The 24,307-nt window shown below is 36.4% G+C and overlaps 2 protein-coding genes across 6 annotated transcripts in view; one reads left to right on the top strand and one right to left on the bottom strand.

Moving 5' to 3' along the window:
- The window catches only part of dnm1a (dynamin 1a), a 138,660-nt gene extending 124,959 nt beyond the window's left edge, over nt 1-13,701 (top strand). The window contains exons 21-23 of one of the 2 annotated variants that reach the window (XM_056255098.1): nt 2,699-2,905; nt 8,232-8,268; nt 13,675-13,701. In XM_056255098.1, coding sequence (XP_056111073.1) covers nt 2,699-2,905; nt 8,232-8,253 — 229 coding nt within the window. In that variant the 3' untranslated portion in view covers nt 8,254-8,268; nt 13,675-13,701. Of the gene's footprint in view, nt 1-2,698; nt 2,906-8,231; nt 8,269-11,902; nt 12,167-13,674 lie in introns of those variants that run through there. The other variant, XM_056255096.1, reaches the window with a different exon arrangement.
- Nucleotides 13,702-21,809: 8,108 nt separating this feature from the next.
- The window catches only part of golga2 (golgin A2), a 36,815-nt gene continuing 34,317 nt past the window's right edge, over nt 21,810-24,307 (bottom strand). For all 4 annotated transcript variants that reach the window (XM_056255091.1, XM_056255093.1, XM_056255092.1 and 1 more), the window contains 3 exons: nt 24,011-24,117; nt 23,765-23,933; nt 21,810-22,360 (listed from right to left, as the gene is read on the bottom strand). In XM_056255091.1, coding sequence (XP_056111066.1) covers nt 22,098-22,360; nt 23,765-23,933; nt 24,011-24,117 — 539 coding nt within the window. In that variant the 3' untranslated portion in view covers nt 21,810-22,097. The remainder of the gene's footprint in view (nt 22,361-23,764; nt 23,934-24,010; nt 24,118-24,307) is intronic.

The following is a 24,307-nucleotide window of genomic DNA, read 5'->3' as shown; positions in this document are numbered from 1 at the left end:
TGTTTTTTCCCCCCGAAAAAGCATATGACTACTTTTTTCCACACAATGCTATCATGAATCGATAAGAGAATCGTTAAAGAATCGGATCGATAAGCAGAATCGTCAGTGGCATTGATATTGATAAAATCTTATGTTTCTTATGATAACTGAGATAATGCTGCTAAATTTATTTATTTTTTTACCTTGAATGTCATTGCTCTAATTTATTTTTTATATTTTTCATATTTCATATTTTGTTCAAATGGTTATTATAGCCTATCTGCTGTTCAAATGTTCATTTATTAGTGTGTTATGATTGGAATGTTGTCCCAGTTTTAAAATAAAGCACAGCAATGATATTTGAGAGTGTTTCTCCCTTTTCAGGAAAAGTATCGAAAAAGTATCGAAATCGCAATTCTTGACTTGGTATCGGTATCGAAACAATAATTTTGGTATCGTGACAACACTAGTCTCAAGTCTGTCAAAATTCTAAGAATTACCTAATTTTACTCTTATTCCTAAACTTAAGAATAAGTGTGATTCATAAATCTGGAGAGGTCTCCTAACCTAGTTAGGAGTAACAAGATGGCAGCAGAGAGGTTAACGATATCAACGAAAATATGATGTATTGTAGTTAAATGAGTTGATCAAACAATAAAAAAGAAAAAGTTTAATCATCAAGGTATTCTTTTTGTAACTTACCTTTAAAAAGTTTCATAGCAATGAAATTAAAGTAATAATTATATTTTTGGCGACTGGAGAAATGCAGCAGTGCACCTGTGATGATATATTTATTTTAATGGCTGGTGAGCCAAAGACAATTTTCCACCTTGGTGGACAATAAAGATATTACAATTAAAAAGCTCACAGGAGAAAAACAATCATATATTGTCTGCAACATAATCATTTATTAATATTTGAATTTCCTCTCTTGTTTTTTCACCAGTTCATAATTTATTTGTATGACAGCTTGGCTAAAAATTATGTCAATTTGGAATGTTTCATTGTGTTATCACAAATAAACAATTGACTCCAGGCACAACTACACAATACGCTTACAAAATATTGAACAAATTTTAATACTATTGGGTGAATCTGACAATTTTCCTTCAATACTAATTTGTGATAATTTTGCACAATGCAAAGCCATTTAAAAAAATACATTTAAATATTAAAGTTTCAGTGTCTTAATTAAATTATTTTATTATAATTGCGTTAAATAATTGGTGTCATGGTGCTGTGACCTCACCCTTGCAGGCTCACTATTGGCTGATTCAGAGGGTGAGGGCGGCCATTTTGGGTTCACATCATTGTAGTCCTTAGTTTGCAGCACTTAAGTCCCACTTCAGTCAGCACTTAAGAATCAGTCTTATACTTTACTGAAAGTTGCTTTTAGCTGCTTTATAAAAGTCTCCTACTCTTAGAAAAGTCCTACTCTTTACTAAGTATTTTTTTACACTTAAGTCAAAGCTTAAGACTATTCTTAAGATCATTTCTTAGAAGTTTTATACATTCGGGCCCAGATCCTCATATTAGAGTGATTTCTGAAGGATCATGTGACACTGAAGACTGGAGTAATGATGCTGAAAATTCAGCTTTGATCACAGGAATAAATCACACTTTACTAGCCTATATATTATTTACACAGAAAAAAGTTATTTTAAATTGTAATAATATTTAACAATATTACAGTTTTTTGTTGTTGTTGTATTTTTAATAAAATAAATGCAGCCATGGTGACCAGAATAGACAAAAACATTAAATATCCATCCACCTATTTTTACGTGCATTTTGGGATATCACATAAAAAAATGCTGGAAGGAAACACCAAGATGCTCATAAATTCCAAAAATGTGATAAAAAAGTGTGTGCGCTTAATTGAGGATCATTTTTTTATCCGGAGAAGACGACGTGCGCATATTATATAATCTATCATAGTGAATTTGCATGATTTTACTGATCCTATTTGGGTTAATGGTGGGCTCATTAATATTAGAGGACAGCTCAGAACGGCCCAGAACTCTTTAATATTCATGAGCTAAGCCTCACTTCAGTTCAAAACAAAATGACATCCAATAATGCACCACTAATGCTCAGTTACAGACTGGAACAGTAGTGCCACCTTCTGGAGGATGTCAAATTAACTTCTTGGCCACCACAGAATCCTTAGAGATGAGGACATTACATGTTTGTCTCTCTAGATTCCATGCCGGCAAATAATCATGACCACCCGACATTAATCATATAAATAATTTTAATAGCACGGCCATTCAAAACCAGGGTCTACCATGTGCATAGTAAAACGATCACCGAAAATAATTTTAGGCGGGAATTAATGTAAACACAGATATCGGATACCAGTCCTGTCTGAAGTGAATGTAAACATGCGGGACAAAAGATCAGATCCGCACTTTTATCCTCTAACTAACATCAAGTATTGCCTTCAGAATTTGAATATAATTCGAATTTTGTGAATATTCAAGAAAAAAATTCAAATGTGTTTTTTTTTTGTATGTAAAATCACTTTTGTAAATTTAATTCGATGCGGACATGCAGACCCAAACATGGTATTTTTATGCTTTAATAGAGTGAAAAAGTTACATACAGCATCTTTAAATATTGCCTTTAGAATTAAAATATAATTTGAATTTTGCGAATATTTAAGAAAAAAAATTTAATTTAGCTTTTGATATTTCTACTCTCAATATTTCTCCATAAGGTCTCCGGCCGCCAGCCCGACCCCTCAGAGACGAGCTCCTCCTCCAGGACCCCCGGGACGCCCAGTTTCTCGTGGTTCGGCCCCGGTGCCCCCCGCTGCCGGCGGACCCCCCGTCCCCTCGCGCCCGGGAGCCTCTCCAGACCCGTTCGGTGGACCCCCGCCTCAGGTGCCGTCCCGGCCTAACCGCGCACCGCCCGGCGTGCCCAGGTGAGACTGTCTGACTGTAGAAACTGCTGATGAAATAATGCATTTGTGCTGGAAAACAATCATAATGCGCTCAGATGTGAGGAGTGAGTGGTAAAGCTGCAGTGTGTAATTTCTGCAGCACTAGCGCCATCTAATGGAAATGCAATACATTGGTTTCCAACCAATAGAAGACGACCAATTCCAGCTAATCTACATGAATACAGATACATTTGAAAATGGCTTTTGTGTTTTAAAACACTCCATCCACACTGAAAAAACGGAAAATGCTAAAAATCCTATTAGTGTTTATGAGTAAAATATAATAAATAGGGATGCATCGATATGAAAATTTCGGCAGAGACGATAACTCTTTATATTTAAAAGCCGATAACCGATAAATTAGCCGATAAATCTAAATCCTCATTTGCTAATTTGCATATTCATAGAACTGCATATACTAAATGAGGCAAGGGTGTCGAGTTACATTCAAGCTATTTTAAGGCATGACGATTTTTTTCTCCAAGGAAAAAAACATTTAAATATGTATTCTTGGTGATCAAAGATAAGTTTAAAGTGATAAAATGATTGATTACAGGGGAACTTTAACGATTAATCGTGCAGCTCTACTCACTACTACTTCAAAAAGCTAAAAACGCCGTCTCAGTGTGGACAAAAGGCCAAACCGTAGAGAAAAGATGCGTTTTCAAATGTATCCAGATTACTGTGCGTTCACACCGCCGCCGGCGAGAGTGGCAAAATTCGCTCTCGCCGCCCTGCCAACGACGCCGTGGAAAGATTCGTGGACGCTCTGACGTAGATCGAATGCTTGGTCTTTTTTAAAACTGTATTTAAAGGGGCCAAAGCAAACAAGCATGTCGATCGTTATTTGTGCAGACTGGCCAAGTAGGGTATTAGTTAACCTCATTAAATCTTTTAAATGTGAAAGTAATAAATTGATCGATGGAAAGAACTTAATAATTATGTTTGCTAACGAAATAACCCAATTAAAAGCCATTTGTGTGGTGTGGCTTGTGTGTTCATGGTTAAGTGCTAATCTAATTTGCATTCCCGCTGAAAGCGTTCTAGCGCGGAAACCTTACCTATAAATAGTGTTGCGCGCCTTCTTATCAAATTCACATGATCATCCTCTCCTCTATTTTGCTTGGGAACTAATGTGGTCGGAACCAAAGTTTACAGGACTGCGTTCCCTGGAATCCTCTCAAACAGAGCACTTCTAAATTCTGATTGGTTGCCGCCGTACAGCGTCATCGCTCATTACCATAAAGTTGACATGACTTCAACTCAAGGGGGTAATCCACCAGCCGGACACTGAAGTCTCCCCGGGGGCCGCCATCGGCTAGCAAGCCTTCTCCTGCTGTTAGCACTCCACTGACTCCCATTCATTTTGGCGTCGCTTTGACAGCGAATAACTTCAATGGTTCAATAATTACGAATACATGTACCGTTACACCCCTAATTTACATATATCCGAGTCCTGATCGGGAGGTAACGTCCGATTCCGATCGAGTCTGAAACCACGTGATTGGGCCCGATTTCCGATCGCGTGATCGGATCGGGACATCCCTACTTCTAAATTCTGATTGGTTGCCGCCGTACAGCGTCATCGCTCATTACCATAAAGTTGACATGACTTCAACTCAAGGGGGTATCCACCATTTCCCTAAGGGGATAATAAAGTATTCAATCAGTCTCCCCGGGGGCCGCCTTTGGCTAGCAAGCCTTCATCTGCTGTTAGCATTCCATTGACTTCCATTAATTTTGGCGTCGCTTTGACTGCGAATAACTTTACATCTGAGGTGTTTAAAGACTCCATTTGTCCATTGTTTATTTCTAAAGAAATACGACAATGTATAAAAGGCTCCATTACCTCGTATCTTACGTTATGGCCCGTAGAAGCAGTTTTTGTAAAAATAGGCTAACGATTGCGTCATAACACGCGACTCTCTGTCGCACAATAGAGAAATTACCGTATAGACAGGAGAAGAAGCTCATTAGCAATCAGGGGGACGTGGAGGCATAAAGTCGAGGGAGAAGCCCATAGAGAGTTGCTCTGCGAGCTCATGGACAGCTCCTACTCACGCTCTCCGGCTCTGTGAGATTCGGCCGGGAATGATTCAGATTCCTCTTGGCACCGCTACTAGAAGACGTACAGCTGTCAGTCAGGTTGCTCACGTCACATCTGCGTGGTCAAGCTCAGTTTGAGCCGGCGCAGTCACTCCGCCATCAGGACGTGATGCTTCTAATGGGCTTCGCTAGTCTACGGGGTCGCTGTGTCCATTTCTTTTACTTCTCCGCGCCGCTCTCGCCGGCCAAGACGCGCCGCGCCGCCGGCTCACATTGAAAATGAATGACTTCCGGCCACTTTCTCGCCGGCGGCGGTGTGAACGCACTGTAAGTGTAGACGTAGCCTCTGTCTGATGTTGCAGAAATCACAACATAAAACAATGTACATGAAACATTGAAACACTAACCTTCTGCCGTCTAATAAAAAACATCCGTTTGCTCTTAGCCGCGGAATGTGAGATTCTAGCCGGCGGAATAAGATGGTGTGGGTGAGTTAACCGTTCACCATACCAACGTTTAAACGATAAGCAGTCGCAGTCTTACCATCACTGAACTTCAACTCATTATTATTATTATGGTTATCAAAGTGCCATCAAATCATATTTAGATGTCCACAGTCTGCCGTCCTGCTTCTAACTCTTATTATCGTTCAAACGTTTGATTCACAATGTGTTCTCAGTAGGGCTGGGTGATATATAACAAAAATTCACAATGATTTTTGCACGTGATTTGACATTTTTTATGTGCTTTCTTATTGGTCAAAGATTAGTTTAGATAGTTCTCTTGTTGTCTCGCGAGTATGAGTGTGTTCAGGCAGATGTTTTAGAGCTGATAAGTTCAGGTAATTTCCATGAATCGGTTCAGGCAATCCTTAAAAATATTCTTGTTTGCCGTAACCCGACCGACCCTGTCAATTTAGGACCGACACTATTTATTTATTTTTCCTTTTAGTCCGACCGACTTGCCGGTTGTAAACTTGCGTTAAGACCGACCGCTTTTTTTTTTTACTCTTCAAGCTGACTTGCGCCCTCTTTACGCTCGTCCTAATGCCTGTTAGGTGTCCATGGATTTGCCTATATTTGGCGTTGAAAAAGGAAACGTCTTTAGACAAGGAAAATTGATTTTACAATCAATTCAATGAACACTTCTGTCTCAAAACATGTCTTTTTTTCACAAAAGTGACAGCCCTAGAAAGCAACGTAGCCGGTCTCTGATTTGTAGGTTGCAGTGACACCTAGCGGTGGAAGCAAGTAAAACAGTATAACCTAGTAACACCATTGAAATTTAATATATATATTTTCATAATATATTTTCATGATATATTTTTTTGTTTACTTTTCTGACAGCACAGCATATTTAAAGTTATACATTTTAAGACAAGAATGTTACTCATGTCAGTGATGTCACGATATGCAAATTTGTTTAAATTCATATCTACATAATCACCATGACCACAATTTTACTTTTTTTTTTACATTGAATCTTGAAGAAAAAAAAGACCCTTTTTTTTTGCTGTTACTAAACCAAAATATTTTTAAGGATGGCCTCATATAGTCAGATTCAGTAAATGATTAGTGTGGATAGTGTTCCATGGCATTATTAATAGATTAAAATGTTTTATCATGAATACACTGGCATTGAAAAGTTTGCGGTCGGTAAGATAAAAAAAAAAAGAAAAAATACTTTTTTTGGAAGAAGTCTCTTCTGCTCACCAAAGCTGATATACAGCACAAATAATTTAAAACAGATGTTTTCTATGTAAATATATAGTAGTGTCATTACTCCAGTCTTCAGTGTCACATGATCCTTCAGAAATCACTCTAATATGATGATTTGATGCTCAAGAAACATTTATGATTATTATCAATGTTGTGCTGCTTGATATTGTTGTGGAAACTGATATATTTTTTGTATTTCTAGGATTCTTGATGAATTGAAAGTTCAAAAGAACAGCATTTGAGATCTTTTCTTACACTATAAATGTCTTTACTGTCACTTTTGATTGCGTCCCTAATGAATTCATGTTTTTTTTTTTTTATTCTTACCGTCCCCAAACTTTTGAGAGGTAGTTTATATGCAAGTACATATGGATGACAAAAAAAATTAAGTCGATTATTTGAACTATTTCCCTGCAAGTATTTTGAATCTTTCCTAAAATGGTTGTTTGAAATGATGGTTCCTCAAAATATCATCAAAAGGCTTATAAATATCAGGCTTTTTAATGCTTTAACTACTATAATCACCCAGCTCTAATATTTAGCATCTCATCTATGAATGTGTCACTGAATGGACGTCTTGATCACATCAGCACACACACACACACACACTTCACTAACCGTCCAAAGGAAAGGTCATCATGAGGGATGGTTCTGCTCTCTTTCTTATGTTTGTTTTACTTTGTGTCCATTGCTGAACTTTTGTCTTCTGTTGCGTGTGATTTGAATCGTTCTAACACTGACGGCAAACGCTTGCTTCCTGACCACACACACACACACACACACACACTTCATTCGAACCCTAATTAAATCCTAAATGTAATGCTGAAGTCCCTAAGAAATGATTTGCCACGCTGAACTGCAAAACCTCTGACCCCAAAAGAAAACTTCTCCAAAAATCTGTTTTAAATATCCATCTTGAAGATATACAGTGCAAAAAATGCTTTTCTTACTCAGTATTTTTGTCTTGTTTCCAGTCCAAAATCTAAAAATTCTTAAATCAAGATGCATTTACTAGATTAACAAAATGCCATTAGATATTATGTCTTGTTTTCTGGGGAAATAAATCGAAATTAAGAGAGTTGTTGCTTTAAAAAAAAAAAAATTATCTGCCAATGGGGTCAGAAAAATAATCTTAATTTAAACAAAACAAGATTATTTTTCTTATCACATTAGCAGATAATTTTGTTTGTTTAAGCAAAAACTTAATTTTGATTTATATTTTGATATAGCATTTTGCTAATCTAGTAAATGCATATATTTTTAATATATTTGGACTGGAAACAAGACAAAAATACTAAGTAAGAAAAGCATTTTTCGCGGTATGACTTTTTTCTGACGCATTAAAACTGGCTGAGTAACGAGTAAACGAGAGGTTTTGGACGTCAGTCTCTGGTTAGCTTGGATTGGAGAAGTGTTCATGTTTGTGTGTCTCCTCCATGTTAACTGTGTGTGTGTGTGTGTGTGTCTTGCACATCCTTCTCTTCCTCCCCCCCCCCAATCGCTCTGGCTCAATCCCTACTGCTGATATTGATTATTTTTCACAGAATTACAATCAGTGACCAATGAGGAGTAACGCTTCTGGTACGTCTGTGGTTCTCTCGCCATTCCCCATTCCTTCTGCATGGCCGACTGTCTCCGAGACCCTTCAACACACACAACAAACACGCAGTCCAGGAATCATATTAATATATAATAACTTACTAATAAGCACAGCTACTAAAGAAGCACTCAGACAGCCAGTGTTTGTGATTGACAATCGTTAGGATTCACGCAAATATTCATAAGAATGTTCAAAAATATTAAATACAAATAAAAAAAGTGCCCCAATTATGAATTATAAAGTTTTTGTCTCCTAAAATGAAGAATCGATTCTGACCTTCCGAAACGAGTCGTCAGTTATTCACTCTCACTTCCCGTAACAGTGTAACAACGTAACAAATTTGCATAATTCCAGCCGGTGCTGTTGATTGGCTGAACAGCGTCTCTTTGCTCCGCCCTCAAACACTGTAGTTGTATTGTATGTATCTGAGACTGGAAGAGTTTGGTTCGTGTTGTTCATGTTTTCTGCGGTAAATCCACTTTGATGCACTTCTAGAGAATGAGACTGAATTGATACGGAAAAACTTCAGATATGCTAATGAGCGTTTCATTTACGACACACGCTGTAAGCAGTTGACCAATCACAATGGACTGAGCCGTCTGACCAATCACAGCAGAGCAGCTCTCAGGAAGGAGGAGTTTAGAAAAACTGAATCTTCAAACGAACCATTTTCAGACTCTTTAGTAATTTCAGACAGAAATTATGTGCACTGTATATAATGAGAAAATTAAAGTGTTTTTGACCTTTGATGCATGTAAATCTATTGTAGGAAACCTCCAAACAAAATTAGGAACATTTAAAATAGCATAATGGGGCACTTTAAATATATTAAAAAATTTCTTAATATGTTAATTATTTAAGTGAAATATATTTCGTGTGGTCCTTTTTATTTTATTCATTCTCTCGGTTTCATAGAATCGCTTCAGGTGCGTAATGTGTGTGAGAATCCTCATGTTCTGCGGTTATATTTGCACATATAAAGCTTAAGCCCTGGAAAAAATGGGGCTTGAGCTTTATTTAATCTAATTTTAATTTAACATTTAACGGTTAATGGTCGATTGAGCTTCGGCTGTCGGTTTAGGAAAATAATCGAAATGAACAAAATGCTGTCATTACAATCCTCCACCAGATTTACTAGTATACTTAAAAACTTAAAAACATAATATTGATAAATGCCAAGTTTTGCGTTGTACGTTTTCTATCGTACATTCGTTTCATAAATGAGGCCCATTGTGTTTTAGTTTATAACCGAACATTGGTTTCACTTTAGAGAACGTGTGCACATCCCTAGTAGTAATTTTTATTAATTTTTTAATACGTAATTTTATGTATTACGTATTATTTGTAGCTAGTGTTATATTCTTAAGAAGTATTTTTGGGAATACCAATTGTTTAAGAAACTGTGAATCCGGCCCTGTATAGACAGGAGCAGATGCAATAAAGTCTGTATGGACAGGTAACCAAAGTCAAACTCTATAGAGACTTTGTCCTGCGTCTAAACACATGCTACAGCTTTTTTGCAGATCATATGCACATACACTTCTTGTCTTCTTCTCTGTGAAGGACAGACAGACGGACAGAATCTCCGAGATGCTGCACATTCCCTCAGGATACGAGATGTCAGACGAAACTCATCCTTCCCTCGCGGGCCCTAAAATTTTACTCTTTTTTTTTTTTTTTTTTCAGAAAGCTTATTTTATTTCATTTTGATAATATTTTGTCTATTTTTAATGCGCTTTTTTATTTTATTTTTTACCTTTAAATTACTAAATTTGATTAAATCGTAATTTAAGCACATATTTCTCACATTTTTTCCAATTTAAATTCAAAATAACTCACAATTCCATGCATAACCCTTTTAATTCAGCTCTAAATATCTTACATTGGAGTGTTTGCCGACCTCTGGTGGAAAAAAATAAATAATATAACATGATATTTCATGACTCTTGCCACTAGATGGCCTTATAGCTCTATATGAGCTGTTCCGCTGGGTCCTAAAGCCAGTTCATTCAGTATGCATTCAGATACACGTGTGGACATTATAAAATCGTTTTTTGTGTGTGTAAAGTTTTAGCATTTTTAGTAAGAATTATGAGCATTTTGAGCATTTTCTGTGTCCTGAAGGATTCCTCGCATTCCATTCATTCCTAAGGGGTCAAATTGACCCGAGAGGGAAGGATGTGTTACTTTTTTTTAATTTAAACCACAAAACTACTCGAAACAATTCAATTATGTGTGTGTATATTCGTGGTTCAAGTGCGACAAAAGTCAATTAAATATTTTATTTTTTTTAATGAGTTTCGGGTCAAATTGACCCGAGGGAAGGATGAGGAACAGAATTACAGTATTTTGACAGCATATCATGTATCTAAATTACTGAGTGTGAATAGCCTTTCCGATAGCCAATCAAATCCTTGTCCAGCTTTGACGTACATCTCGTATGCTGATTGGTGATTTTGCCTCAGAACAGATTCTGTAATGTGCAAACATCACATCAGTTCTCTGAATGTGTGCATCAGTTTTATTTTATTTAATCAAGATCTGAAAAGCCTTTCCTTCTGCAGCCCCTAATTTTATTTTGATTTTACCATCATTTATGATCCCTCTTACTAAAAAAACACCACAAGCATCCACTCAAACGCTACACGTGACCTTTAGGGTGAAACTGAACAGTGGGGTCAAAGGTGAAGTGTCAGATGTCCATGTTGTTCGTCTCTTCATGGCATTTCATTCTGTCATGGCGTGATCGCTGAATGCTGTAACATGTTTTAAAACTTGATCCTGTATGTTTTAAAACAATGTTCTTGACTGAATAGCTTTAGTAGGGATTAATTTATTACACAAATAAATATGTCTGCTTGAAAGAATGAAGAATGTTGTATGCAAGTTGTTATAAAGATGCAGATATCATTAATTAAAAATAAATATATCTTGTTTATTTATGAGAAGTGGTTTTATTTAATTTTAAGATAAATTAAAACATGTCACAGAAGTTAAATCTGTGTCCGTATTGCATGTCCAAAAACCTTAATATATCATTCATATTAACAGGTTAATAGATGTTTTCTCCAGGAGTACTAATCATAAGTTTGGAAATTTTAGAGAAATGCTTAATTGATGCATTACAATTTAACTAAACCCATTAGATTTTACTGTAGTCGACTAAAATCTTATGATATTTAGTCGAATAAAACTAGACTAAAACAGATCATGACTAAAATATGACCAATTAAATGGTAAATTAACACTGATATAGGCCTATACAACTGTTATTAGTATTATTAATACATTAATTTGTTTAATGCCAAAAATGCTATTTAGCTTTTTTTTTTAAAAAGATAACATTAAAATATATTTAATAAACTATTATTAAATATTTATCACTAGAGATATTTGATTCATAACCATAATCTTTGGCAAAACCATGTGATTAAATATTGTGAATGATGATGCGCTCAGTAATTTATTGTATTATACTATTACGAACTTTAATAAAATAAACATTTTCAATATCTCAGTGCGAAATATTTTTACTGTCACCGAATGAATGTTTTGTGTGTGTGTGTATGTGTGTGTGTGTTACTCATCCATCTTCTCTCTGTGTTCCCATGGCAGCCGACGTCCCCCGGCATCACCTACTCGACCAAACCGACCCACAGACTCCTCCCTCTTTGACTAGTAGCCCCTCCCATTCCCGTGACCAACAGCGAGGACACGCCCACCCAGCCAGAACTCCTCCCCTTCCTGCTCCTCATCACACACACACTAATACACATTCACTTGGACTGCACAACAACTCTACAACCCTCTGTCACAAGTTTAAGTTTTCATTTTGTGTAGGTCAAGGATTTCAAACTCATTATGCTTGTTCGTTAAAGGTTTTCAGTCTTTTAGATGCAAGGGCCTCCAAATATGATCATCCTGGTGCGAAATGTCCTAAAATATAAAAGGCAGCTATATATTTTCATGTAAAAATACTGAATTTATACGGTTTATAATTTATTGTATGTAATTTATATGTATTATTTATTTATTTATTTATTTATTAAATCAATTAATTTATTTAGTTTAATCATACTTCTTATTATTTTCCATATTTTACACTAGTTTGAAACCCCTTGTGCAGTGTTGGGTGAGTTACTCTAAAAAAAGTAATTAATTAGCTTCTAATTACATCTTCACTAGTATAGGTTAATTTACTAATTACTTGCTCTAAAAAGTATTGCATTATTATTACTTTATAAATCACATATCAACCTCAACCAGTTGAAAACAGACATGAAAACAGCTCTTAATTCTTTCAAATAAATCATATAAAATTGCTAAATTATTCTTGAACTCACCAACGTATTTAAAGGGACGAGGTTACAATAAAAACTTTTAACGTTAGATTAAATTAAATTATGTTAAATCCACTGTTTTATATAGAATTGTTCTATAGTTTAAACAGTATTTAATGCAATTACATTAGAAGTAACTGGAATTAAATTACAAAAAAATTAGAGTTATCCATTTATTACTTTACTTTCAAACGCAAAGTATTTACAGGTGAAACTCGAAACATTTTAATATCGTGCAAAAGTTAATTTATTTCAGTAATTCAACTTAAAAGGTGAAACTTATATATTATATAGACTCATTACATGCAAAGTGAGATATTTCAAGCCTTTATTTGTTATAATTGTGATGATTATGGCTTACAGATATGAAAACCTTTTCACAATATTCTAATTTTTAATTTTGGGTTTTCATAAGCTGTAAGCCATAATCATCACAATTATAACAAATAAAGGCTTGAAATATCTCACTTTGCATGTAATGAGTCTATATATTATATTAGTTTCACCTTTTAAGTTGAATTACTGAAATAAATTAACATGCGATATTCTAATTTTTCGAGTTTCACCTGTATTACTGCATTAGGCTACTGTTTAACCATCCTTTTCGAGAACTGCGGATAATGTACAACATTAAAACCAAAAATCAGAAAAGAAAACTGTTTAGGATAATCCAGATCTAGAACACAATGGTTTTATGAACTCAAACTCTTTGACAGATGGCTGATGAGTTTTAGATCACTGTTCATGATATTCACCATTTAAGGCTCCTTATCCTAAAGAATAAGCTTGACAGGAAAATATATGAAGGGTTTGATGAATGCATTTCTCTCACTGTATTTTCTGCCATCTTTAAGCTTCTTTTGGTTTTCTGCCCGCCCCGGTTCGCAGACGCTTGATTTCCCACTGTATACGGGATGCATTATCTCTCCAAAGTGTGTTCTGGAGTCTCATGATAACTGCATCTTCTGGAATGTGCTCGTGTGCATTTGTATTTCTGTACATTACTTTGGCTTTTTTTGTTTTTGTTTCGTATGTGTCGGGCTGCAGTGGTCCCTGAGCTCACGGGCCAGAAGACGACACCAAACTCCCCGAAGGGTAATAAACTTTCCCATAGTTCCACAGTCTTTCCCTGTCTGCATCATGAGCTCCTCATAGTTGAGAAAACTGTTTGAAAATTGTTTAAATGTTGAACCTTAAAACAAACATCAAGTTATCATTTCCATAGTAGTTCACATAGCTATATTTCAGTATAAAACACGAAAATATGGTGGTCATAAACATATTTGGCCACAGTTAAATGTCTGAATGTCATTACACTAGTGTAACATGGTATTTTAGTATACAGGACGTGGGATCCAAATGCAGTGTAAGGTTTATTTAAACAAAATTACTCCAGGCAGATAACCAATGAACAAAGACAGGAACAAGGAACAGGTGCTAGTGATTTGTTGCTATAGACAAAGTAAAGTAACCATAGAGACAAAAGGAAATGAAAAAACAGGAAAAATAACATTAATTATACTAGAATAGAATACAAGAAAAGGAAACACCAGACTGAAATCATGACAATTAGATAGTGACAGTGTTTTTCACAAGGGTATTTAAGAGGGAACAAAACTTAAAACCATGTAAAATTTGAATCGAGAACACAAACAAACAGGCTAAAGATCAAGGGCTCGGATAACCATGCCAATTTGAGACAATTAACTAATAACTAACCATTTTCCATTATACACACGTGCTTGTCATTAAAACGAAATGATAAAACTGAGCCGAGATCAGTTAAACCGTATTAGTTATTATTTGAATAACTCAAATAATGCGCAAGATATTGCCCGATAAACGCGGTACCAGCCGTCAAACTCGTCTTACAAGTACAAGAAGAGAACCTAGGCTACTATAATCATTCAACACTTTGTAAATAGTGATGTTATTTACTGCACGGCGGCAGATAATAAACCAGAAGTCCTACCTATTGTCGATACAACAGTGGGATGCTGAAGCTCCAAAATGTTTCCTCATTATTTGACAGTAAACCAAGTCTTGAGTTAAAAACACAATCTTGTGTGGTCACCATCGTAGGTTCCATTTAAAAATAATAAAAATTTCAGTCAGAAGTCTGATTTTCAACATAAAAGTACAACAAAAGTCCTCTGAGGGGATTTTACCAGACAAACCGTTTGGCGCCAATTTCCCATTTGAATGAATTATTAACGCGGAGTGATATGAGACGTGGGAAGTAGTGCGGGTAATTCGGTTTAACGGACCAGTGCTAGTATATTATAAAATACAGCACATTTGTCAATGTTTAGTGTTGTTGTAGGTTACAGTTAAAATTGTAATGGAATAATAATAAAAAAACACCTGATGAGCGCTAATTATGTGGGCATATTTGACTGCTAATTGCGTGATTGAGGGATCAGAATGAAGTAGCTAAAGTTATTCAGAAAGCCATGTAAGTAAAATGTGTTCAAGCAAATTTTAAAGGATTTTTGACCAAGTTTGTACGATGTGAAATTCTAAAACAATAGTTCTAGCTTTGATCACGAAGACAATGTAGATCATGCTGATAATTTGGAAGAAAAACAGTGTAAAAATAAATAAATTACACAATAATGAATGATTGAATGAGGCATTTATATAGCGCTTCATATGTACTGCGCTTTACAATCATATCAGGGAATCTCTCCTGAACCAATAATGAATTATTTATTAATTTTATGTATTAGGCTATTAGTTTATGTATTTATTATTTAATAACAAAAAAAGATGAATTCCGTAGGTTACACTGCTATAGCTTGCAAATCACATTTTAATACATTTCAGTCACTCAGGTGACCACAAAAAAATCATATTTTTGAAAACATCCTGCTGCTTTTGATTGATTGAATTTTTTAATGACATTTAGACGTTTTTAAGTGAACAAATACGTTGTGTGGCCACTATATGACATTTTTACTTGATTATAAATAATCTCTGTAATGATATTCAAATGTTTGTTAAGAATGAAAGTTATATTGTAAACAGTACACTTCTACACGTCTCCTGATAGTGATGAGGGAAGGTGGGGTTTGTCTTCTCAGCGTGTGGACTCTGAGGACACTTTCTAGGGTTTGTTTGTCTCATTTCTAACTGTGTTTTTCCCTTTTCAGCTTTCATGACTCAGCCGGTCAAACACGAGCAGCCCAGACGGTCCCCTTCTCTCCACGTGACCCTTAAAACACTCTTCTTTCCTGCTTTCTTCTTCTCGGTTTTCCCCCCACATTGAGTAAAACAACCCCAAACCCACCAGCAACACGAGCAAAAAGAACAAGACGAGATGTTTCCTGAACCCTCGGCTCATCGTCCGGTTGAGCGTTTGAGAAACGAGTTCATCTCTTTGGTTAAATCTTCTAGAAACTAGAGGCCTTCCCTGGAACAAATCCTTCCTCATAGTATTCAAAAGCCATTTATTCCTACACTGCAACAAAAAAAATCTGTATTTTTGTCTCATTTTCAAGTAAAAGAGTTCTTTCAAGAGTTGTTTTGCAGTGTAAACGTTGTTGTGATGATGTAAAGCTTTCAGGTACGAGGACGTGTGTTCACCCTTCGTGATCAGGCACAGAAATCATTCGTTCGCTTAGTTAAATCTGAACTTTTAGTGGGGCTGGATTGAATTTGAGAGTGCAATATAATCGGTATCTACATGCATGTCATTAAAACATAATAGTGCAGTTTTAGGGTGAACAGACGCTTAAAACCTGTTTAATTTATTTCACAAAGAAGTCAGTGTCTCTATAACATCGGTCATGTCGGGAAGGTTTTCCACACACAGAATTAAATACTTGCTTACTTTATATACTTGCTGTGCAGTGTATACTGCATATTATTTTCAATATACAGCTTAAAGTGCACTATTCAATGCTAAACACAATGTTGTCAACTGCATAAGTCATTTTGGAGCATTTGCATACTATTGCACATAGTGTGCATACTATATAGTCCAGAAATACTAACTAGTATGATGTTCTGAACATATCCACATACAACATGTCAACATGCATGTGGCAGATAGTTTCTCATTGCCTAAAAAAATCATTATTATTTACATTTTATGGCATGAAAAACATTAAAAGCACATTTAACACGCTTTTTTTTCTGTGTGTGGACAAACTTTCCCCAAATATTGAAATTATGCACATTTATTTCAAGTCTGATTTTCCTGTCTGTAATTTAGTGTTCGTTATGAAAGCAAAAATGAAGTCTAATATCACTGCAGGTCTATGCATAGAAATCATTATAGTTTGTTTGGTTGAAAATGAGAAAATATGAGTGCAACCTTCCACACCACCAGTGGACTGTATTTCGTAATTCTGTGGTTTGCTGTAATAATAATAATAATAATAATGAAGCCCCTGTTGCTAATAGTTGACGTTGTGTGGCATGACCAGACCGTCTGCGGTTTCAACTGTGCCGTTGTTTCTGTCTTCAACATTCACACCAAACCTTCCCCGAATCCACTCCGAGTCTTAGTAAAACCCACTTATGAGAAAAGAATTGCTGTTATTTAAGAGTTCAAATGTGTGTCATGGGCATACTGTATCTAAAGTGTGTCGCGTATCTTTGTGGTGCATTTATGCAAATTGTGACTAGTGTAGTCCACATGTATGATTATTGAATATTAAATTATTATGGTTAAGTGATTTCTTTAAATTAAGCTTATTATCACGTGTAAAGTGAGAGTCTAGAGGAATAAACCCGGGCCTCTTTCTGTGTTTGGACAGAAAGGTGTAACTATACTGAGTGTGTAACGTGTGAATGAATGAGTGAAAGTGTGTAACGTGTCCTCTGCTCACACCAGCTTGTCTGGCAGGGCTGTCGTTATTAAAGTTAAGTGTAACAAAACCTTGCTTTTGTGCTGTTTTTCTTGTCGTCAGACGGTCTAAACTCTTAAAAATAAAGAGAATTTGTTCTAGCTTATCGATATGCCATGCAGTTTCTTCTTTCCTGTTTGTATTTCTATGGATGCCCATTATGGCCACATAAGAAAAAAAACATACTTTGGCAAATCATAATTATGACATGAAGTGTCAGTAAAAAAAAAAAAAAAAAAAAATTATGAGATAAAAAAGGCATAATGACATGAAGTCGATAAAGAGATCTCACAATGTGAGTCATAATGTAAAGTAAAAATGATGGCATAAATCTTACGACTTAGTACCATAATTTTGACTGATTTACCAAAGCATGATCTTTTTTTTCTTCTTTCTTACATAACAGGCATATTTTCAGAAAGCAAAACCTCGACTAATTTTCCAGGTTGTTAATCTATGATATTTGCTTCTGTCAAAGCCGTCAGCCTGCATTATTTCAGGTTATTCTGTGTTTAACAGTAGAATTCATGGTGAAAAACTACATTACCCATGATGCTGTGCAAAACATTCCACTAATCAGAGTCGGAAAAAAGAAAAAAGCAACATTGGCCAAAATATATCATAAGCCCCGCCCACTCCCATGAATCACTGCGAAAGACGTAATCGAGACAATCTCTAAATACTTAATATGTTTGCATATATATATGTAAGCAATAAGGTATGAGAGGCTGTGCTGTATCGTGAATATAAGTAACGGCTGAAGGGCGTTGTTAGGCACGACGCGGACTGCCTGCAACCCTTTCAGCCGTTACTTATTCACGATACAGCACTTGCCTCGAGTACATTATTGCTTTTATAAAACGGTTTCCACACAATAAAAATATTAAAGTAAAAAAAAAAAAATGTATTAGTGCAACTTTCATGAAGTAAAATCACTAAAAGCCTTCCTTCCGCTAGAAAAAAAATAGTCCCTGACCGTGAACAGCAACAACGTTCCAATGTGTAATATGCAGGAAAGCTCAAATAAAAACAACATAGGAACTGCAGTGTTGCGCAGTGATAAATAGAACCGTTGGGTGAAGCGGTCATAGCCGTGTTTTATCTGGTTTTATCATGAATAAAGCACAGCTATTGACCAATCAGAATCAAGGATTGGAACTAACCGTTTTATATATATATGAGCACATATATGCACATTTTTGCAATAAACGTACAATGTTTTTATATGCACTACATAACATTTAGTTTTAAAATTTGATTATGCTGTTTGCAATGCTTCATGGGATTGTAGTTGTTTCCGTCTAGGGTTGCCACCTTCAATACAAAAAAATAAGGGACGCCTGCCGGCGGCCGCAGCGGGGGCCAAAGCCCTCAGGGCCACAATGACCACAGGCCCGACGGTATGCCAATGGTATCATAACTCAAAACATATTTTTCAGGAAAGTAATAAGATCATACCAATGGACATTATAATAAGCTATCTGCTATTGAAATCATTGTGAATAAATCACTCTCTATCACAAACAACGTTAACAAAGTGTGACAATGAGATTACAAAAAAAATGGCCTTTCGTCGGAGTTGTATGTGAGATGTTAACTTATTAACTTATTAAATTAACAGATCCATAACTTATTCACTATAAATTAAACAAATGTGTTGATACTCAAACAAATACTAAATTTGATTGGAAAAAACTATGACTTTAGCAAAGGATCTTGAACATCAAAAACATCAGTAGACCAGTAGTACTGTGCAGTATTGGACTATAGGCGTTAAGTGTACTTGTCACTCCATGCAGCACTGAGTAGCTGTTTCTTTCAAACATGTAACACCATCCAAACAGTGATACCACACATAAATAACCTATAATCTACAAACATTTCTAAATTTAATTATAACACTATTTTTATTATTGGTAAGAAAATCTATTTATGTATTTATTTATTTATGTATTCAGACCTATTGACCTATTCTCTAGATTTGTTAAGCATAAGTCATTTTCTTCACACATGCACATTTTTATTATTAAATATGTAGGCCTATTAAATATCTCTCTCTCTTATTTAAAAAATGCATGTGTCTGACTACCTTAACTATAATAAACAAATCATACCATAATGTATGGATATAATTCATTTACATTGAAACATTATTTCTTAGCAAATGGGCATAGGGTATGGAGCATATGAAAACGTAATCAATCAGAACATTATTGAGCTGATTAAAAAACTGTCATTACACTATGACTACCTGCTTCGGGAGATCCTTAACGTATGAAGAACTGTGAGACGGTGCTTTGATTTCTCTAAGCTAGCATTGCTATCAACTCTCTGCCAAAAGACCCGCCCTCCTCTGACTCTGATTGGCCCTGAACCTGATGTTATTAAACAAACCAATCAAACCAACAATGGCAGCGAGTATTACCCAATCAAGGGTAGAATAGGACGAGTCTTCACAGAATGCGGGTGTTATGATTTGCATGTGATGATGCATTTAAGACAACTCGGAAATACGGGACAAACCGCGTCCCGTATTGATTCAAAACGGGACGCGCTGTTTATTTCACAAATACGGGACGATTCCGTATTTTAAGGGACGGGTGGCAACCCTATTTCCGTCACTAAAGCCGTTGTCTTGTACTTTTGTCTTTTCTGCTTCAAATCAAGAGTCTGTAGTGTTGCGATTCCCCTCAGGTGTAGTTTCTCAGCTAAAGTTGATTAAAATCGTACATTATGCCATTATAAACGATCAAAAAGCGTGAAATCACACATGACTCCCACATCATTAAACCTCAGACACTGAACAGGTTTTGTTTTGCTCAATCAGGTTTATTTAGGAGGAAAATCACCACATGAAACAACTCGTTATTCCTTCATTGTGTTCCAGCGGTCGTAATTAAAACAGATTAGTGTGTAATTCATCATTATCCCAAATAAATAGAATTCTCCTTTAGTTCAGCTGTCGTATGAAACCACACAAACGGCGCGTCCTTTCTTCCCACAAGATCCTCTTCTCTTCCAAACGCAAGCATCACTTCCATTCTTCTCCCCCCATGAATATACAGTATGATACACAGTTACACTATTTACACATCTGTTACATCAACAAGCTCTGCAAAATAATAAACTTGATCTGAAAATATCGGAATAAAGCCCACGCCCCAAAATAATCACTGTAAAATATATTCATACACGCAGAACGCAGATATAAACGCATAAAGCTTGACGTCGTTTACAGATGTGGCCAATAAAAGTGCTTTAAGGGTCAAATACCCCGTTACTTCAGACCAAACACAGGATTCAGATGTGAACTCTTAACACACTTTTCCAGTTACATTACACATACAGGTGAAAAATATGGTGCAAAAGTTCATTTATTTCAGTAATTCAACTTAAAAGGTGAAACTAATATATTATATAGACTCATTACATGCAAAGTGAGATATTTCAAGCCTTTATTTGTTATAATTTTGATTATGATTATGTCCCAAATTCAAAATTAGAATATCGTGAAAAGGTTTTCATAAGCTGTAATCCATAATCATCAAAATTATAACACATAACGGCTTGAAATATCTCACTTTGCATGTAATGAATCTATATAATGTATTAGTTTCACCTTTTAAGTTGAATTACTGAAATAAATGAACTTTTGCACCATCGAGTTTCACCTGTATGCTAACACTTTCTATGAAGCCTGTGTGTAAATATACATTCTACTTAATAACGTGTGGTGTTTTTGTAAATACCTGTAAGCAGATTGTGATATGCATATACTTCTAAAGAGATGAATGCGTTTAAAACAGCCTCACACTCTTTAAAGGTGTAGCCGTGAGAGAAACGTGTTAAACTGCATTGCAATTATGTACAAAAAAACACAAGTTGCATGAGAACGGCTTCATAGAAAGTGTTATCAAATCCACCCATGATGCTCTTGAAAGTGTCTGACTGTGGAGGATGTTGTTTAGAGATGAACTAGGAGGAATTATTAATGTAATTTCTGTACAGCTCTCATAAACTCGCACTCATTGAATCATTCACTCGACTCTGAACTCTCAGCCGACGGCGTCATGGAGTTCACACACAACCTCCGACATCTGGAACGCTTCGACGTCACGCAGTCTGGGGAAAACACAAGGTGCTTATGTGTCTGTGGGGGGAAAAATATGATAACATCTTCCAACAAATCCCAATAATGGCCAAAGAGAAGCAAAAACAACTGTTTTTAACTCGTATTGTAGCGAATTTCTATTACGTTACCTTCTCTGCCCTACATGCTTTACAAACACTTCTTTCAGAAAACACTTCATCTTCATAGTCCAGACCTGCTCTAATCATATCATATCATATTATTATGTAACGAGTTCACAATCTTACTGATATGAATCATCACTGATTGGCCAGGAAACGGTCTATTGCACCACCTATGTTTGATAAAGTGGACTAATCGCACAGATTGATCAGGGACACGAGAGCAGCGAGAACTGATATTCTTATGGATTAACTGGTTTACACACAAACCAAAATGGAGAGTTTCAGAATCAAGATTTCTCTAGAAACCAGAGAAACTAGGAGTCCATATCGCCAAACATCCCGAAGCCAAGCAGGAACGCAGATTCAGACCACCAGAATCTTGACCTCGTCGTGTTCGTCGGGCCGGTAGAAGAACGGGATGCAGGGGTTCTCCCCCAGGAATGGAGCCGGTCGGGCCTGAGGGTTCTGGATCTCCTGCAGGAGCTGCATGATCTGACGGGCCGTCCCGTCCTCTCGGGGTCTCAGGGACGGGTCGGCTGTGGATGCGGGTCTCTCTGAGCTCTCGGGGTCTGTGCTGGACTGGGCCGACGAAGACCCGTCCACCGCTGAGCTCATGTCCAGAACCGCTGCGGGAACACCGAGGATTTCAGGATTAAACATAAATAACATCATCTAATCTGGTTAAGCAAAAACTGTAAAACTGCATGATTCAATTCAGTTCAATAATACTGTCGATGTGGCAAAAATCATCAATTATTAAACAAAGTGGCATCTATGGAAGTGGAGGAAATGAATCCGCTATAAACAGGGTTCGTACAGAGACTGTAAAATTAAATACAGTAATTTACAGGCTTTTTAAGCACTACTTTTTTGGTTTTCAAGGACTACAATCAGCGATCTCACTTATCAAACTATATCTTTCAAATTCTAAAAAAGAAAGAAAAACAAACCAAAAATAATAAATGGTAATAATAATAATAATTTGTTTGTTTTAATAATAAAACAAAATGGTACAATTAAAGTGCAGCACATGCAACTTTAATCATTGAAAGGATATTATGACAAAGATATCACTTTCCTTATTCAAACTCATTTTTTTCTCCCATGAATATATGATTGACCTGAATGATGAAAGCTGTATCATATACTTGGATATTTATATGAGCAAGATCACGCTCATAGCCATGTGAAATGGCTCTATATCTATATCAGACGGGGTGCAGAGTTAATTTTGTGTGAAAAGATTGTTATCACTAAAATTAAACACTATTTAACATACATTGTCTTTCAATAATGCAAGCACTTTAAGTACCTTTTCATAAAAATGGCTGTTTTCAAGGGTTTTCCAGGACTTACATTTAAAGTACTTTAAGCACGTTGTACAAACCCTGTATAAAGCAGCGTCGTCATCTAGCTCAAGTTTCAATAATGAATCAAATCATCCGAACCACACATCCTGATGCTCATGTGTTTGTACCATAGACTGTAAAAAAATATGGGAACGTAGTGTCCGTGACGTCACCCGTGGTGTTTCTGAAGAGCATTTTTAAAGGCCAAAATGGGCGGAGCCGGCGGTCGCCATCTTGTTTGCGCGTCACTCCCGGATAAACGAAAATGGGCATAAAGGCGGGATTAGCGGAGGTGACGCTAACAGACAGCAGGCAAACGGCTAGTAGTGACATCAGCAGCAATCCACCTGTCACTCAAGTGGCCACGCCCTTAATTATGCAGAACTTTAAGGCTTAATATCATTTAAACGGATGAGTTATAAAAAAAAAAATATAATAAAAATCACCCCCCTCACAGTCGTCATGAAGGGCAAAATTAGCTATATAGACCAGAACAACTTTTCACACCAGGCTGTAAACATGTTTTATTCTGCTGTAAAGTTGGGCATTTTAACATGGAGGTCTATGGGATTGACTCTCTTCTGCAGCCGGCCTCTAGTGGCCAGTGGAGGAACTGCAGTTTAAGTCACTTCGAGAGAGACGGGAAGGTTGCCGCTTGGTTTGCACGAGTGTGACCGTTACCTGGACTGTCCACACTGTTGCCGTCCATGTTTTGGTCATCAGGTCGAGGCTGGTCTCCTCCAGAAGGCAGGAGGTCAGGGTTACTGACGGCGCTCATGTATCTGCTGTACCACTCGTTACGCTCCCCCACCAAACGCATGACCAGGTCCTGCAGCTCGGCTAACTTCACCTGAACAACACACACACACACACGTCAAACATCACGCCGCAGACGTCACACCATCAGCACAGAGATGCTCCTCGTACCTTCATCTCCTCCTTGTCTTTGGCCAGCATGTTGATGTATTGCTCCTTTTCAAAGTGTCTTTGTTTCATGATGGCTCTCTGGTTCTGATACAGCGCGATGTATTCACCTACACGTACAGAAAACACATTTGTAAAGAGGAAATTCCTCCAATGCTGATAAACTCAAATGGTCAAACATTAACAGATATCACAAATATGCTGATATAAGCTGTTTTTCTTCTAGCACGCATTCGCAGAAATCAAATTTTCACATCACGATAATTGCTGAAGCTTTATTGAATTTTGATAAAAAGATAT

Source organism: Rhinichthys klamathensis, unplaced genomic scaffold (assembly GCF_029890125.1).
Source record: "Rhinichthys klamathensis goyatoka isolate OS25496 unplaced genomic scaffold, OSU_Roscu_1.1 h1tg000118l_1, whole genome shotgun sequence".
NCBI classification, from domain to species: domain Eukaryota; kingdom Metazoa; phylum Chordata; class Actinopteri; order Cypriniformes; family Leuciscidae; genus Rhinichthys; species Rhinichthys klamathensis.
This window is presented reverse-complemented; position numbering and strand designations above follow the sequence as displayed.